Below are 16,020 nucleotides of genomic sequence, written 5' to 3' on the forward strand. Positions count from 1 at the left end.
AGAAGGGGAGGAGAAGGGGGAGAGGAGGAGGAGGAGGAGAAGGGGAGGAGAAGGGGGAGAGGAGGAGGAGGAGGAGAAGGGGAGAGGAGGAGGAGGAGGAGGAGGTGGTGGTGGTGGTGGTGGTGGAGGAGGAGGTAGTGGAGAAATATATAGTGTCATGTGCATACCACAGCATGTGTTTGAAAGTCAAAGGATCAACATTTCGTCTTCTCTTGTTTTTTATTCTTCACGTCTACGTTATATCCCAACTTCAGTTTCATTCCTCCCAGTCCTAACTCTTCCCCACCTTACCTCTCCCCACCTCTTCAATTTCCCTTTCAAACAAAGAAACGAAAAAACAAAAGACAAAACCAGAAACAAACAATCAAAACCAAAATAGCAGGCCTCCCAGAATATCATCTGAATACAGCATAACAAGTCACAATAAGACTAGGTACAAATTCTCAAATCAAGGCTAAATGAGACAATCCAGTAACAGGAAAAGGGTCCCATGTATAGGCATAAGAGTCAGAGATTTACCCCACTCCCATTGTTAGGAGTCCCACAAGAACACCAAGCTGCCCAACCCTAAGGTACATGCAGAGGACCTAACTCACATCTAGAGACCCTGTGTGTTTGCCTCTTCAGTCTCTGTGAGCCACCATGAGCCCTGCTGGTGATTCTACTGGTGTCCTTGACCTCTCTGGATCCTACAATCCTTCCTCCTTTTCTGCGGGGTTCCCCTGGCTTTGCCTAGTGTTTGGCTGTGAGTCTTTGCATCTGCTCCCATCAGTTACTTCTCTGATGACAAGTGGTTCATGTATTAATCTATGAGTATAGCAGAATATTATTAGGAATCATGTCCTTGATTTTTCTTTAACCTGTTGTGTTAGATTATATACTGGGTTTCTGGGCTGTTCTGCCTCCTGTACCTGATCTCCAGGCAGTGTCAGGTGTGGGTTCCCTTTCCTGTCATGGGCCAGAGGACAAGTTCTGAGTTGGTGCTTTCTTTCTGTGCATTCTGTGAGTCAAATTCTATGATTATTTGATATATGCTACTGATTAATTTTTAGATGTTAAGTTACCTTTACATTTCTGGTAAATGCAACTTGTTTGTAAAACTTGGTAGAATACTGTAGGGAAGCTTTCTGACTTGTGCATTTGCTTCTGGTAAGTTTTTAGATTAACATATTAGATCACTGTATAACATTTTGGTTATGGACAATCAGAATTAAAATTTTATCTCACACTTCTTACTGTTATTTTAAGTCAAATCTTCCATAAAACATCCCCCCAAAGTGATGATTCGATATATCTAACATAGCATTCTTTTTTCTTTTCTGCAGGTTCCGTACCTCATGTGGAAATCAGTAAATCATGGCATCTAAGAAATTTGTCATCAAAGTGAGTAGTGCTCAGTAGCTGCCTTTAAAAGCTCACTCACCTCTTGAATAAATTTTGATGTTCTTTAGTTGATCTCTACTCTTTAAATTATATTTAGGGAAATTTTAAGTAGATAGCATTAAAATTTTAAGAAGAGATGGATGAGAAAACTAATAATTCTTACACTTATAAGGGAGTCTTTGTTTAAAACCTTTTATGTTTTATAACATTGTTTATAAACCACCTTGGTTATAACTCAGTTTTCAGTACTAATAGCAATCACTCACACTGAATGTCCATGACTTTTGAGGATAACAGAACAGGCCAAAGTGAAAGGAGTAGGCAAAGCTGTTGGATCTGGACACATCTGAGAGAGGGTTTCTGATTGACCGCTGCCTCCTCAGCCTTCATTATCAGCTTAACGCAGAGTAGAGGCATCTGAGGGAGGCCTTGGAGGAGTTGCCTGGATTAGATTGGCCTGTAGCCATATATCTAAGAGAGGGGTGTTGTTCATATATTGATGCAGGGAGGGCCCAGCCCACTATGGGCAGCTCTCTATTCCTAGATGGGTGGTCTTGTCTAGGTGGTGGTCCTGGATTAAGAAAGTGATATAGGCATGAACATGTGAGTGAGCCTTTGAGACAGCTAATGGGCAGGTCAACAGAGAGTGTTCCTCCATTGTTTCTGCTTCAAGGTCCTCCCTCGAATTCAGGCCTTGACTTCCCTGTGATTTTTGAGTTGTAAACTAACCCCTGACCCCCTGCCTCCCAAGTTGCCTTTGTCCAGTGCACTATCACAGCAACAGAAAGGAAGTTAGAACAACTGATGTCTTTCATTTTTCTCTCATAATCACTCCTTCCCTATCCATTAATGGTAGAGCTGAGACCTTCTTAGGTATCGAGTGATAAAGGATTCTATGTGAGGAAAGTCAGTGGAAGCCTTGATAAATACTTTCTGTGAGTTCTTGGAGATAGTTCCATATATATTGGCTGTTCTCTTAGTCACTTCTGTGTAGTGGTGTTATTGTACACAGCAATTAAAAAAACCAGGGCAGACCAATACGATGACTTAGCAGGTGAAGGCACCTGGCACAAAGCCTGATTGATGGATCCTCAGTTGTACTCCTGAGACCCACATGGAGGGAGAGAACCCTCCCCCTTCTTCTGCAAGTTCTTGCAGGTTCCCTTTGTGCTTGCACACATACAAATACATGTAAGAATTTAAAATAACTACAACAACAGGGTAAATTCCAGTATCTCATTAATCAGATGTGGCTGGAGAGGTGACTCAGAGATTAAGAGCATTGGTTGCTCTTCCAGAAGTCTTGAGTTCAGTTCCCAGCAACCACACGGTAGCTCATAACCATCTGTAATGTAATCTGGTGTCCTCTTATGGCCTGTAGACATACATGCAGGCAGAACTATATATATATGTGTGTATATGTGTGTATATATATGAAATAAATCTTTAAAAAATAACTAACCAGATTATGAAACAATATAATATTATTATTTTATCTTAGCTAAATCAGTGCTTATTTAGTTTACTAATGTATTTATAAATTTTGTTGTTTACAAATAGTTCTGGGATGACTATATTTTTGAGTATTTCATAAGGGCGTCTAAGTGGAGAACATTCACTATTTATAAAAATGTATCTTGATTTTCCTCTAGACTTCTAGAATTTGGAAAGATATTAAGCTGTCTTTAAAATGCTAGTTTGAACATAATCATAGTGAGTAGCAAGATTCTGTCTCAAAAGACAAAAAGTAAATAAAATTGTCTGGTGATATGTGGCATTAATTCCAGCACTCAAGAGGCAGAGGCAAGTAGACATCTGTTAGTTTAAAGCCAGCCTGGTCTACATAGTGAGACCCTGGAAAGAGAGGAGAGAAGGGAGGGGGTGGGGAGACTGATTACTGGCTTAAAATAATAACTTAAAAAAATACTTTCATGATTCTTTCCTGATTTTGTATAGGTGGTTTCTCCTTTTGATGTTGGCTGGGACTGTTGGTTTTGTATTGTGCAGATGCTTTACTTCCTTGCTGTTTTTCCTCCTCTCCCTGCTCCCAAGGGTCTAGATGAATGGAACCATTGTTTTCCCTGCTCACTTTTGGGTACAGAGAAGAGCAGTTTTAGTTACATTTTCACAAATGGCAGTCACTGTTTCTCAAAGGAATGAGGTAGAAAGCTCTGTTGAATAGCTCCTGCTCTGGAAAACTTACGCCTTTGGTTATAGACAAACTGGGCTTAAAGGCATTATCTACACATTGGAATTTTCCCAGTTGTAGGCTCAGTGCAAGTGGCTCCAGTTCTAAGTCCCCACTTCTTGTCAGTGCCTCTGGGGCCTTCTGAGTCCAGCTCTCCCAACTTACCCAGTACATCCTGGCTCTAGATATCCTGACCCCCAGGCTTGACCTTCATCAAGTTGTGGTTATTGATAATGCTATGGGGGTTTGTTACTTTTACTATTCTTTTCAGATAGCCACCAGTTTCTTATCTATTTTCTTTCTTTTCTTTACTTGGGTATATCTTCTCTTCCTTTCCTAAGTTTTTAAGGCAGAAACCCAAGCCTTTGCCATCAAACCTTTTCCTTTGTGTGTACTTAAAGCCATATGATTCTGTCAAAGCATTTCCTACTTAATTGTATCCTTCACAGTGAATGCAATTAAGGTGGGCATTTGGTCAAATAATTCCTAAATTTTATTATGATTTCATTATGGTTAAAATCATAGACAAAAAATATGATTTTTGTAATCTCTATTGTTTTTGTTTGGGGATTTCTATTGGTCCTATTTAAATTGCTGTTTAGGGAAATTCTGTTTTGATGAAACACTACTCTCTAAGCATTTGAAAAGTGTGATATCTATAATTATATATACATCATATGTAAAATCAGGTATAGTAATATATAATAAAATATTTATGTGTCTGTAGAACAAGTCAGATTTGACAGTTGTATTATATCAGGTTATTGTGTATTTGCTAATATTTTTGTACATTTGTTCAATCAGTTGAAAGATACATTAAAGTATCCTACTGTGATTTAGTATTTATATATTTTTCTGTGTAATTTTATTGAATTTTCTTTGTTTAGTTTGAAATTATGTTCTTAGATATATAAAATATTATAGTTTAGATATCATCTATTGAATTCAATTTTGATATATCTTTTTATCTCTAGAGTTCTTGTATTATAGTCTGTTTTTCTGACATTCGTGTAACCTACGTTTGGGATCTGTTAATCACACATAGGCTCCTGTGGGAGTCTGCAAGCCTGTCAGTCAGCCAAGCCCAGCCATATGTTCAGTGCTTCCAATACCACTTCATTGTTCTAATTATGAATGAAAAATAGCATCTGCACAAATTTAAGGGAAACAGAATGAAAGAAGCAGAGACTAAAGTGAATGAGTGAACTCAGCATGCTCGAGAGACTTTAGGGAGGGCTGAAAACTGCGGAGGTTGGTACTGTTTTCATTGCAGAAGGAAAGCTCTTATAATGATGAAAACGGTCAGAGTGTTATGAACAGGAACCACTCTTGAGAATAGGAGAATACTCATAAAACATGGCAGAACACAGATTCTTTGATGGAATGAAGGCCTATCAAGGAATATTGCTCAAAAACCAAAACAAAAAATTGTTTTAAAAATGTAGAAAATAGGGGTTGGGGATTTAGCTCAGTGGTAGAGCGCTTGCCTAGCAAGCGCAAGGCCCTGAGTTCGGTCCCCAGCTCCGAAAAAAAGGAAAAAAAATGTAGAAATAATCCCAAGAAAATTTGAATTTGGTGTTGATGTGAGAGGTTGAAGCTCTAGGAAAAGACAAGTATTAGAGAAGAACACCACGACAAGAACCGGTGTAATAAAATTTACTACCAAGGACACAATGTTCCTGTTTTGAAGGGTTGAGTGACAAACCAACAAAATCAATGAACAAGTACTGTGTTTATAAGACAGCACAGAGACTTTGTGTGAGGGCAGGAGGAAGAGGAGGAAGGGAGGAGAGGGGGTGGAGGGAGAAAGAAAACAACACAAAGGGGAGGGGATGGAGAATCTGGACAGCCTGCTCAACAGCAGCAGCAAGGAGGACACAAGGACACTAAGGCCCCCAGTGCTCATGTGTGTGAACGCTGAGGAAACTGTTTTCAACCTCCACGTCTGTTCATCGTTCAGCTTTTAAGCACATATAATGGGATAGAGACATTTCCAAAACTGCTAACTCAGATCAGGGAAATTTCCCTCTGTGTGCCCTACTGCAGGATGTAGCTCTACAACGTGGGGAAACGAATTAGACATGGGGTCCTGTACGTAGACAATTAAGACATTGAGGGGCCAAGCAAATTTCATGCTGATCTCTGTGCATCACAGTGTAGTCATTTTGATTGGTGCAGGGAGGGTTCCTTGCAAAATAGCAAAAAACTACAGAAGATTCTCCCTCTCTCCTTCCCTGTCTGTCAGAGAGCTTGGGATTAGTTTAGTCATAGGAGTTTAGGAAACTAAGAAAAGAGAAATGATGTAACTCTCAAGTACAGAGAGAATTGTGTAAAGTAGGAAAGTGAATGTAATCTGGCTCGACATTGAGCAAGCTTAAGTTTCTTGATACTGTGAACTCCAGATTTCAGATGCTGGGGAAAGAGCGTGGGAAGGTGGTTGTGAGCGTTATGCCCTTATTTTCCATAGATTACACATATAAAGCGGCAAAAGTATAGTTCAAATATAGAAACATGGTGCTTAGTAGGCGATGACATAGCTAAGTTTTCACTCTCTTTCCTTTGGTAAGTGGCACTTGGCTTAGGGTCTTTGTGTCTTGTTTGGTTTTCTGAGTTCAGGGTTTCTCTGTATAGTCCTGGCTGTCCTAGAACCTGTTTTGTAGACCAGGTTGACCTCAAACTCATCTGCCCCTATCTTTTAGCACAAAGATTAAAGGTGAACACTATCATACCTAGCGTCTAGACTCCTCAGATGGCCTTTTAATCAGTGTCTGCATAGTATCCAGAAACTCAGAGAATAAATAGCTAATGAAATAAAATTATACAGAGTTTTCAGAAGGATATATCCACTTTTTATAACCTGGATAGAAAAATAGTTGGAGCTTGGATAGATCATGTCTTTAAAAGTAGCAGACCAACTAATGGGCACCAAATAATGTGCCCATTGTGTGTGTGTGTGTGTGTGTGTGTGTGTGTGTGTGTGTGTGTGTGTGAGCGTGTGTGTGTGTGTATGTGTGAGCGTGTGTGTGTGTGTGTGTGTGTGTTGTGTATGCGCATTCTTGGGTGGTTTTTTCATACAAATTTTCTAGAAATAGATTTAACTTTTTAACATACAATTTTTCCTTTTTAAAGTGAAAACTGTTCTCCAGACCTTCCCACATCTGAGTTTCTCTGTGTCTCTCTCCCTTTCTGTTTCTCTGTCTCTCTCTGTGTCTGTCTGTCTCTGTCTCTCTGTCTCTGTCTCTCTCTCTTTGTCTCTCTGTCTGTCTCTCTGTCTCTCTCTCTTTGTGTGTCTTTCTCTACTTCTTGGGTCCTTAGCCTTGAACTCTCATCTATAACTGCCTTCCAGGCTACATTTTCAGGAAGTAGAACTCTAAGACAGAGTTCTTGAAACAGTAGCTTTCATGATCTCTGGATGTCTAAATCCCTGTGCTTTGTAGCAGGGAGGGCTGCCGTACACTGGCGTAACTCTTTGTAGTTAGAAGAAATGGTAGCAGCGGGGACATGTCTTTCCAAGCTTCTGTAGTGAGCATAGCTGAAGGCGTTGTCCTATCCCAGTATTTTAAATATCCCTAATTGTATAAACTTTTAGAGTCAAACAAAGGTCAGGTTTAGACAGAAGTTAGCAAACTAAAGTGTACATGACAGCCATTTGTTTTAGAAAATAGTTTTATTTGTACACAGGCGCTTCTGTTTGTAATCAGTTGTCTCTCTGGCTGCTTATGCTTTAGTGGGCTGATTTAAGTAGTTATAATAAAGGCAGGGCTCACAGCCTCCAAATATACATACATGTGTATACTCACATTGCTTCAATTTTATAATCTATGTGTAAATATTTCTTGTATCACATCTCAGTTTCTAGTAGACAAGTATCAAATGTTCAGTAGGTACAGGTAGATAGTAACAGTTGTATTGGATAACACACACACACACACACACACACACACACACACACACACACACACTTCAGGCTTAGAATCCAAAGCCTCATGCATGCAGAGGAATTGTACCCTGGAGTTACTCTGGCTCTGGAAGAACAGGTCTAAATGGCTGTAAATGCCCTCCTCACCTGCTTAACACATGTCACAGAGAGCATCAATGAAACTAACCTCGTGTTAACCTGACTGCAAGCATCAGGCAGGCCCAAAGCAAATAGAAACACATAGGCACACTCAGGTGCTAAGATGTTTGTCCATTAAAACACAAAATGTTAGAGAAAAGAAACCAGAACAATAAACTATTGCTTAAAATGTCCAATCATATATATGATATCTGCCTCAGGAAAAGTAGCTCAAGACCCCATTCTTGGCTTTAAGAAGAGTAGAATGTTGCCAGGCTTCACCTCACTAATTACATTTTAAGATCTAACATGTTTAACTTGGGCTCCAGAGAAGCAGTACAGCGAAAGCCCCCAAGCTCATTGTCTGTCTCTACATCATTTCCTCTGCTTCCTGCATCTGTTTTCTTGGATTAGTTCAGTATTACAGAAAAGTCTATGATTCTTTTGGCCATGAAGACTGTTTTCCCACTTCCCCTCCGCACAGCTCACTGTTTTGTGGGTGGGAAAATTTTGGTTGTGAGAGTTGATTAATTAGAAGGGATTCCTGGCTTCCCTAGCAATGGCAGCCTGGGAAGATTACAGAGCCTGGCTTGGTGACAGGCAGACCAATCTGTATTTAAGGAAAACTTGGACCAGCCAGATTTCCCTGGAATGTGGATCTGGCTTTGTCTGCTGCAGGGACTGTGCAGTGACCCTTCACCCCTTCCCACCACTGCAGAAGGCTGACAGCATCTCCTTTTGCTGGTCCACTCTGTCCACTTTTTCTGTGGGGTCTGTGGAGAAGAGCGGGTATAGAAATTCTGATTGTTTTCCATAGTTGAAGTAAGAAGTATAAATGTTTATTAATGCTTAAAAAGGAAATAAGAGTTTACTAGATTTTACATTTTCTTTATATGTTCATTATTTATGCTTTTTCTTTCTTCTCCTTGATAGCGATTTTAGTTTTATACTGAGATCCAAATTCAGTTAGCATCAGTCTTTACATTCTGTGCAACACCACAAAAAGTTAAATATGCTCAAAAATTGATGTGATTTTTCTTGTTATAGTAAAAGTGAGTGGGAAGAGCAATGCATTACATTTCTAGAGCAAGAGACAGCGGAATAGAGATGGGCTGTCAGGCTTTTGTCTTGCTAGCTTCCCTCTGTGAATCACTTACACCCTGTGTCCTAGGTTTTTGGTATACCTAAAGGGGAATGTGCCACTGACTGTGTCACATTGCTTATTTGAAAGTTGATGTATTGATCTGGTATGTGGCATTGGAAACAAGATTGTAGCAGGTATTCCTATATAGGGTGAGCTCTACTGACCTTCTAAATGTTCAAAAGATTCAACTGAAATGCTTCAGAACAATAATTAAAAGCACTTTAAATAATCCTGGTCTTTATAGGAAATACATTTGAATAAGGAGAGTGACCTGTATCCCTGAGAACATCTTTGCAAAGACATTTGCCTTTGCCAGACGTTGAAAACCTAAGAAGGATACGTGTATTTCTTCTCCTGATTCTTAAATTCACCACCTTCCCGACTTCTTCAACTGCTTCAATTGAGAACTCTATTCTTTTGAAGGCATGTGGGCTGTGGTGCCGTGGCTGGCAGTGAGCTCTGCGCATGCAGGCTGCTGATTTCCACCAAGTCTGTATTGCTGCATTGCCAGATTGGGAAATGTGTGCACTAGGTGTATGCTGCTTACTTGATGGCACTGGAACAAAACTGCTAGTAGCTTCCAGACATTACCTAGTTCATTCTGCCATGGCTGTGGAGGCTTGGGGTACCTTCTCACACCATAGGGTGTTTGCTGTGAGTATTTATGGCTTTGCAACATGAGGATGTATTTGTTTTGAATTGAAACTTCTCTTACCAAGTGTTTCCTGTCAGTTCTTAGGCCTCCCTGTCACAGTCTTTTCCCTTGGAATAAAAGAAGTATTTTTTTTCCTTTTTTTATAACTGAAAAGTGTTTAAACTCAGACTTGGCTTCTCGTCTTCTTTTAAGCCTCAGCCTCTCACTCATGTCTAAGTATTTTCTGCTTAAGCTCATCACTATAACCTAAGATTCAGGGCTCAGCTGCTAGTTTTCATCTGATCTGACTGTTGAGTCTCAGGTCCCTTGCACTGTTTGTGCTGTCCTCCCTTGTCCTTGCCGCCTCAGATTGTACCTCTTCTCTGCAGTACCTGCGAAGGCCTCACTGTCCTTACCTGTCTTTTCTCTGCCTGCCTTTCTCTGCTTGCCTTCTGCCACTCGTGCGTCTAGACATGCGCATGTGAGCTGCTTTCTCAACACCATGCTCTTCACATTGTTTTCTCGCTTAAGTGCTTGAGTAATTCATTTTGTTTAATCAGGTCTGATGTCAACTCTCAGATGACACTCTGGTAATTACTGTCCATTTCCTCTTTCATGTGATCTTATTTTTCATTTTGCAGCTTAGGAAAATGCCACCTGTTCCTGTGGCACTGATGTATTTGCTTTTCTTGTGGTTGCCTGGCCTGCGATTGTTTCTTCTTTCTTCTTACTACTTTTCAGGTTTTCTTCCATAATTCATGCTTCTTGCCAGTCTGCTCCAGGTTTGCCTGATGGATGAGTCTTGTTTTCTTTCATATGGAAGCCAGGTTTTTCCTCTGCTAATTATACTCATTTTGTGCTCGGTGCCTCGTATGTGCAGCTTATTGTCACACATTGCACGCATTGTCCTAGAACATCCCCTAGACGGACCTCTCTTCTGTTTCTTTTATGTCACAGGACCTGAGTAGTCCAGGATATTCCGAGGTGAGATGACCAGTACTACTCTTTCTGTGTTTCTTTCCTCATGACTTTTTTTTTCTGGTCAGGTAATGTGTAGTCTTCAATTTGTGGTATATCCTTTCCTTTAAAGTTTTATATTTCCCTGTTTCTGCCATAGGAGTTCCCAGTGACTTTTAAAATAGTTTTAAACATTGTTTACAAACAGCTTCTGTTATTTGTAATTGTTTATGCATGTTGTATATGTGTGTGTTTGATTGTACACATGTTCACATATGTGTAGCCAGAGGCCAACCCGGGGTGCCATTCCTTAGGATCTACCTATTCCATTTGAGACAGGGTCTCTTAATGGCCCATAACTCATCAAATAGGTCAGTAATTCCTAGGGATCCATTTGTCTCTGCCTCCACAGTGTGGACATTACAGATGTTCTCAGCTGTATTTTGTTTTGCAGTGGGGGGCTCTGGATTAAAGTGAGGTTCTTATACTTGCATTTTACCTTCTGAGCTATTTCCATAGCACATCAGCAGTTACCGGATTAATTCTACTTAAACAGATAGCAGAATGACAATAGGTAGAGTTAGTTTACTTCTATGTCATTCAACATTATGTTTTAATTAAATCTTCAGTATTAAACTATAACATTTTTTCTTAGGATTTTTTTCCTGATGCACATACAAAGTATATATTTCATTTTATTTTCTAGTGTTTTAAAAGTGTTTAGTAGAAAGGTAAACTCAGGATCCTTACCAACTGTATGGATTCTCTCTGAAGGCTGTAGAGGGCATCATTGTTCTATATTTCATAAGGTAACTTCTCTAGACACTGTGATCCAAGGAAGCAGGTCAACCGAAGTGCTTTTAAAATGGATGGCTCAGTCCCAGATTATCATGATACCTTAAATGCCAGTCTGTTTGTCCGTAGGTTGTATACACAGACACATCCAGAGTCTATTACACACATGTGTATTTCTATTGCATACATCCGAACATACTTACTAGGACACACCACACTGAACACTACAGTGGAAACAATCACGACTACCAGAACTATGCAGAGTGGCCTCTGAGAAGTTATTCTGAGAGTGCCAGGGGCTATCTGCTGGGTGCTGTTCTAGGCTCAAGAATCTAGAAATGCTGTGCTGGGAGTAAGATCCCTTTAGTCTTTGGAAAGTCTTGTGGGCCCAGAGCTGTCCTAACAGTAGGGGTTAAAGGGACTGAGAAGTATTGTTCTAGTTACTGATCTTCCTCCTTGCCTCTTCTTGTAGTTCTAGTTGGTATCAGTTTATGGGTATTTGTTTAAGGAAGTTAGGGGTGAGGTCATTACCGTGTGTCCTTGAAGTTCACAATTGCTGAGAATTCTGTGGCACTGACATTGTCTTAAGTGTGCAGCCTTGTCCTCATTACCCATGAACTCTAAAGATGCACAGTGCTTACTTACTCTCCTTCTAGATATTTCTCCTGGAGTACCTTGCGGAACATGGCCATTAAGTAATACAGGAAATTAGGCTTGTGCATGTGTCATTCTGTCACATGTGAGTAGCTTGTGACAATACTTTATTCTCAAGACTTCTTTGTCATATTTGGCTGCTATTTGTTATTTGTACAGCTATTTGACAACCCTGTGCATTTACACACGTTTATACATACATGCAATATTTGTGTGACATTAGAAAAGAATGCTCTACTGTGTTTCACAAAGGTTGACATATAAAGATTCTGTGAAGCAGACAGCAGGTCAAGCACTGCAGTTTTCATTACTTAAAAAACATATTATATGTTATGTACTAGAATTGGTATCTTGTTCATGATGTCATTTTTATAGTACGTTGTCATTTGTGCCTGTTTCTATAGGTTATTTTATAACATGTCTTATAAATTTATTTCTGTGTGTGCACTGTTTGGAGATCAGTGAGGACATCCTTGGGGTTTGGTCCTTATCTTCCACTATATTTATGACTAGGTTTCTAGTTTCCCACTGTATGTGCCAGGCTAGCTAGATTATGAATTTCAGCAATTCTCTCTCTCTCTTTTTCTCTGTCTCTGTCTGTCTCTGTCTCTCTGTCTCTGTCTCTGTCTCTGTCTCTCTCTCTCTCTCTCTCTCTCTCTCTCTCTCCCTACCCCCCCCATCTTGCTTTGAAAGTGCTGTGGTTATAGACTGACAATATTCTACCTAGCTTTACATGGATGGCAAATACATTATCCACTGAGCCACCTCCCAGTTGCTTCTTGAAATTTAGATCATTTGGTTTTTGTGGAAAGAATGCTAGAATATGAAACTAACATTAGATTTTACCCAGGATTCCTGAGTTTATCTTGTGGTTTCACTTATAAAATGACATAAAATCATGTTAATTCTCAGAGCACTCACCTCTTTATCTACGGATAGAAGTAACAGTATTATCTATCTCACTGGATTTTTTGATATCAGATTAATAATGAAAGGTATAATGCCCCGAAAGTGTTTGGAAAAATAACATTCTATGCATGCCATGGAGCCCTCAGTAATTGTTTTACAGTGATGCTCTGTGCAGTAGAGGGACTTGGCCTTCAGTTCTTATTTGTTCTTGGTCTCATAATTTTTTGGAGTGAGGACTAGTCTAATTCTTTTCATATGTGAGGTTTCAGTTACCAAATCTTTATTTGTCTTTGCCTGCAAAGCCTTGGTTAGGCATTTGAGACACAGGCAAGCCTGATCATCTGCCTCTATCCTCGGGGAGTTTGTAGTGAGAAATTGTGTCAAACTTTCAAAGCAGTAGAGTGAAACAGAAGCTCTTGTACACTCTGCATAGCCTTGTTATAACCAAGTTGAATAAAGAAACATTTCTGAGTGGGCTGCTGTGGCCTGTCACTCTGCTCAGTGGATGTCAGTTGACAGCCTGAAGTGCTTACAGTGGCAGGTAGCTATGATTAGCAGTCAGGAGAGTTAGATTTTAGTACTCAGTATTGGTTGCTGGTTAGAGACAAGGGCAGGTAACCTCCATAACCTTCTCTTACTCTGTGTAACTAAGTAAACTTACACATGAGTGGGAAAGACACAGCTGGATGGGTCCTGCTTTACATGGTATCGCCTGGGTCACTCACTTGGATGCATACACTTAATACGGGGTTACCAAACTCATGACCTCACTCCCATTCTTAACACTGGGTTACCAGACTCAAGGCCTCACCCCCGTTCTTTCCGGGGTAGTTGTCTGCTTTCAGAAGATGTCTTATCCTTCAGATGCTGGCTTTAGTTTGCGTCCATGTGACAGTGACATCCTGAAGGACACGTGCAAAGTGTAGGCTGCTGGAGTTTGTGAGCGTTTTTATAACTGGGCGTGGTTAGGTCTGCCTTGTTGTGTTCCACCCGGGAGAGGGATGAGACCTTCTTAGTGGAGAGTCAGTGTCTGTGCTCAAAGATGAGGGAGGCAATCATAATATTAGCTGTGCTCTGAGATTGTCAAGATTTTCTTGTTTTTAGTTAAATGAGGTATTAAATTAGGGAGTCGTGTGTGTGTGTGTGTGTGTGTGTGTGTGTATGTGTGTGTCTGTATGTGTGTGTACACTGGCATTTCCATAATACTAAAATTTTTATTTGTAGATTCCTTTTTTATGACATTGTGCAAGTAATTTGTGCTGACACCAGTCAGGGCCTTATTACTAACCTGTACTTTGAAAGTTGTTTTCAGCTTTAGTACCCATCTGTTAAAATACTAGGGTTAGGACTAGAGAGGTGACTCGGTGGTTATGAGCATATACCGCCCTTGCAGAGGACCTGAGTTCAGTTTGTACCTACATTGGGTGGCCCATAACCACCTGTAACTCTTGCTCCAGATGATCCAGTGACTTCTGGATTTCAGAGGCATGCATACTCATGTAAGCCAGCACTTTCTTTCTGCTTCTCTCCCTCTGTCTCCCCCTCTCCTAGCTAAAAATAAAAATAAATCTTCAAATCTTAGTAGGTTAAGTAGGTGTAGTCATAACTCATTTCTTGTAAAATTGTTCATCTTAGCATAGATTCTTATTCTGTTCCTTTCCACTTCTTGCTACTCGATACAGTTTTCTTTTCTCCCAGATTGAAGTTTCTGACACTGTTGTTTAATATAAAGATGCTTGGGCATTTAATGTTGTTTTGCAAGGACCAGGATATATATTTTTTTAAGATAAGGAATTCAAACAAGACAAACAGGTTTTCCTGTTCTGATGCTATAAATTATCCCTAGGATGGTGTAACTATTTAAAAAAAATAAGCTTAAAATTAAGTGCAGGTTTGAAAATGTATTTTGGTGTATGATCATTTGAGTTATGTGCTATTTCAGGAAACTATTGTGTAGAAGAAAGAAAAAGTGATGTGGGCTGTCCAGTATTTGGTTCGGGTACCTGGGCATTGATGTGGACCAGGCCCCATGGGAAAGACTGGGGCTCTATGCTACTGCCCTGGTGCTCCACATTTAGAACCACCGAGTCAGGGCTCTTAGCAGAGAAGTTGAGTTGGAAGTGCTGAAGGATGGGTTTTCAAAGTGTTTTCCTGGACCAGCAGCATCATCCCCCTTCTCTAATTGTGGTATTTTTGTTATCTGTTGTGAGGATTAAAAAAATGATGCATATAATGTGTTTAGCACAGTGCTAGGTAACCATCATACTAAATACTAGGCATTGCCGGTAATAGTTGCCACTATAATATTAATCATTATGATTCATATTTTTCTGCCAGGGTTTCATAAATTAGCTTATTTTGAAATTTCTTTCAAAGATACCTGAGTTCTGATATGTGAAAATCGTGCAGCTGGTCTGTTGGTCTTTATTGTGTGTCTGTGTAAGCAAAGTTTACAGGTGTTTCTTAGAATGGTCCAAGATTCTGAAGGTGCTGTTCTCAGTCTGCTGTGCTGGAAGATTGTTAGCCACCGTGATGTAGTTGTACACCAGTGTTTGCTGGAGTCACCAGCACTATTTAATGAGTCCCTCCAGACGGTGCCTGAAGTCCGGCGTTTGCTTTGAAGAGTCTTTCTTTCCAGACCCCTGCTTCTTCAGTTCAAGCACAATTGTTCTTCTCCAGATAAAATCTCCTTTTTTTTTTCTTTTGTGTTTTAATAAGGATCATGATTAACCCCCAAAGGAAGGCCAGCAGGGCCCTAGACGTAGGCCCAGGCTACTGTGCCTGAGCCAGCCCAGTCTTTCACCTCTGCTGGCTGCCTTCTCTGCTTCCTCTTTAAGCTGAGCTCTCCAAGTGAGAAGCAGTTGAGCCTGTGTCTAGAGGCTGCTGATTCAGAGCAGCCGGTGCTTTCTGAGATGACACTGCTGCTGTGCCCTTGCCCTGACTTGCTTTGGCTTCTTGTTGGCACCTGTTTTCAGGCCTGGATGTCTTTGTCAGGCCAGGAAGCTGTGGTTTAGGTGTGTCCAGTGTGGGAAGGCTTATCTTCCCTGTTGTGCTCCACAGGAGTCCTGCCCCTTGCCCTCTTCCCTTTCACGGTCTCTGGACAAGAGTGGAGTGGCTCACTTGAAGCTAACCGTTCAGATGGACGATCCAGTACAGAGGCAGAGCTGTCCCACTGGGATGAGCTATATTTTCCCGTGGAAGTACTGGCTTCTTTGAAGAGCCAGTCGGCTCAGACACCAGTGGGGGATGGGGGGACTGGGTTCCTGCACAGGTTAAATCAGGAAGAGCGGCAATGTAAG

General features: G+C 40.6%; 1 protein-coding gene across 11 annotated transcripts in view; it reads left to right on the plus strand.

Moving 5' to 3' along the window:
• Slx4ip (SLX4 interacting protein) overlaps positions 1–16,020 on the plus strand; it is a 176,571-nt gene that overhangs the window by 11,078 nt on the left and 149,473 nt on the right. For all 11 annotated transcript variants that reach the window (XM_063284382.1, XM_008762255.3, XM_017591988.3 and 8 more), the window contains one exon: positions 1,326–1,383. In XM_063284382.1, coding sequence (XP_063140452.1) covers positions 1,357–1,383 — 27 coding nt within the window. In that variant the 5' untranslated portion in view covers positions 1,326–1,356. The remainder of the gene's footprint in view (positions 1–1,325; positions 1,384–16,020) is intronic.

The sequence above is a fragment of the Rattus norvegicus genome, chromosome 3 (genome assembly GCF_036323735.1).
Source record: "Rattus norvegicus strain BN/NHsdMcwi chromosome 3, GRCr8, whole genome shotgun sequence".
NCBI lineage: Eukaryota > Metazoa > Chordata > Mammalia > Rodentia > Muridae > Rattus > Rattus norvegicus.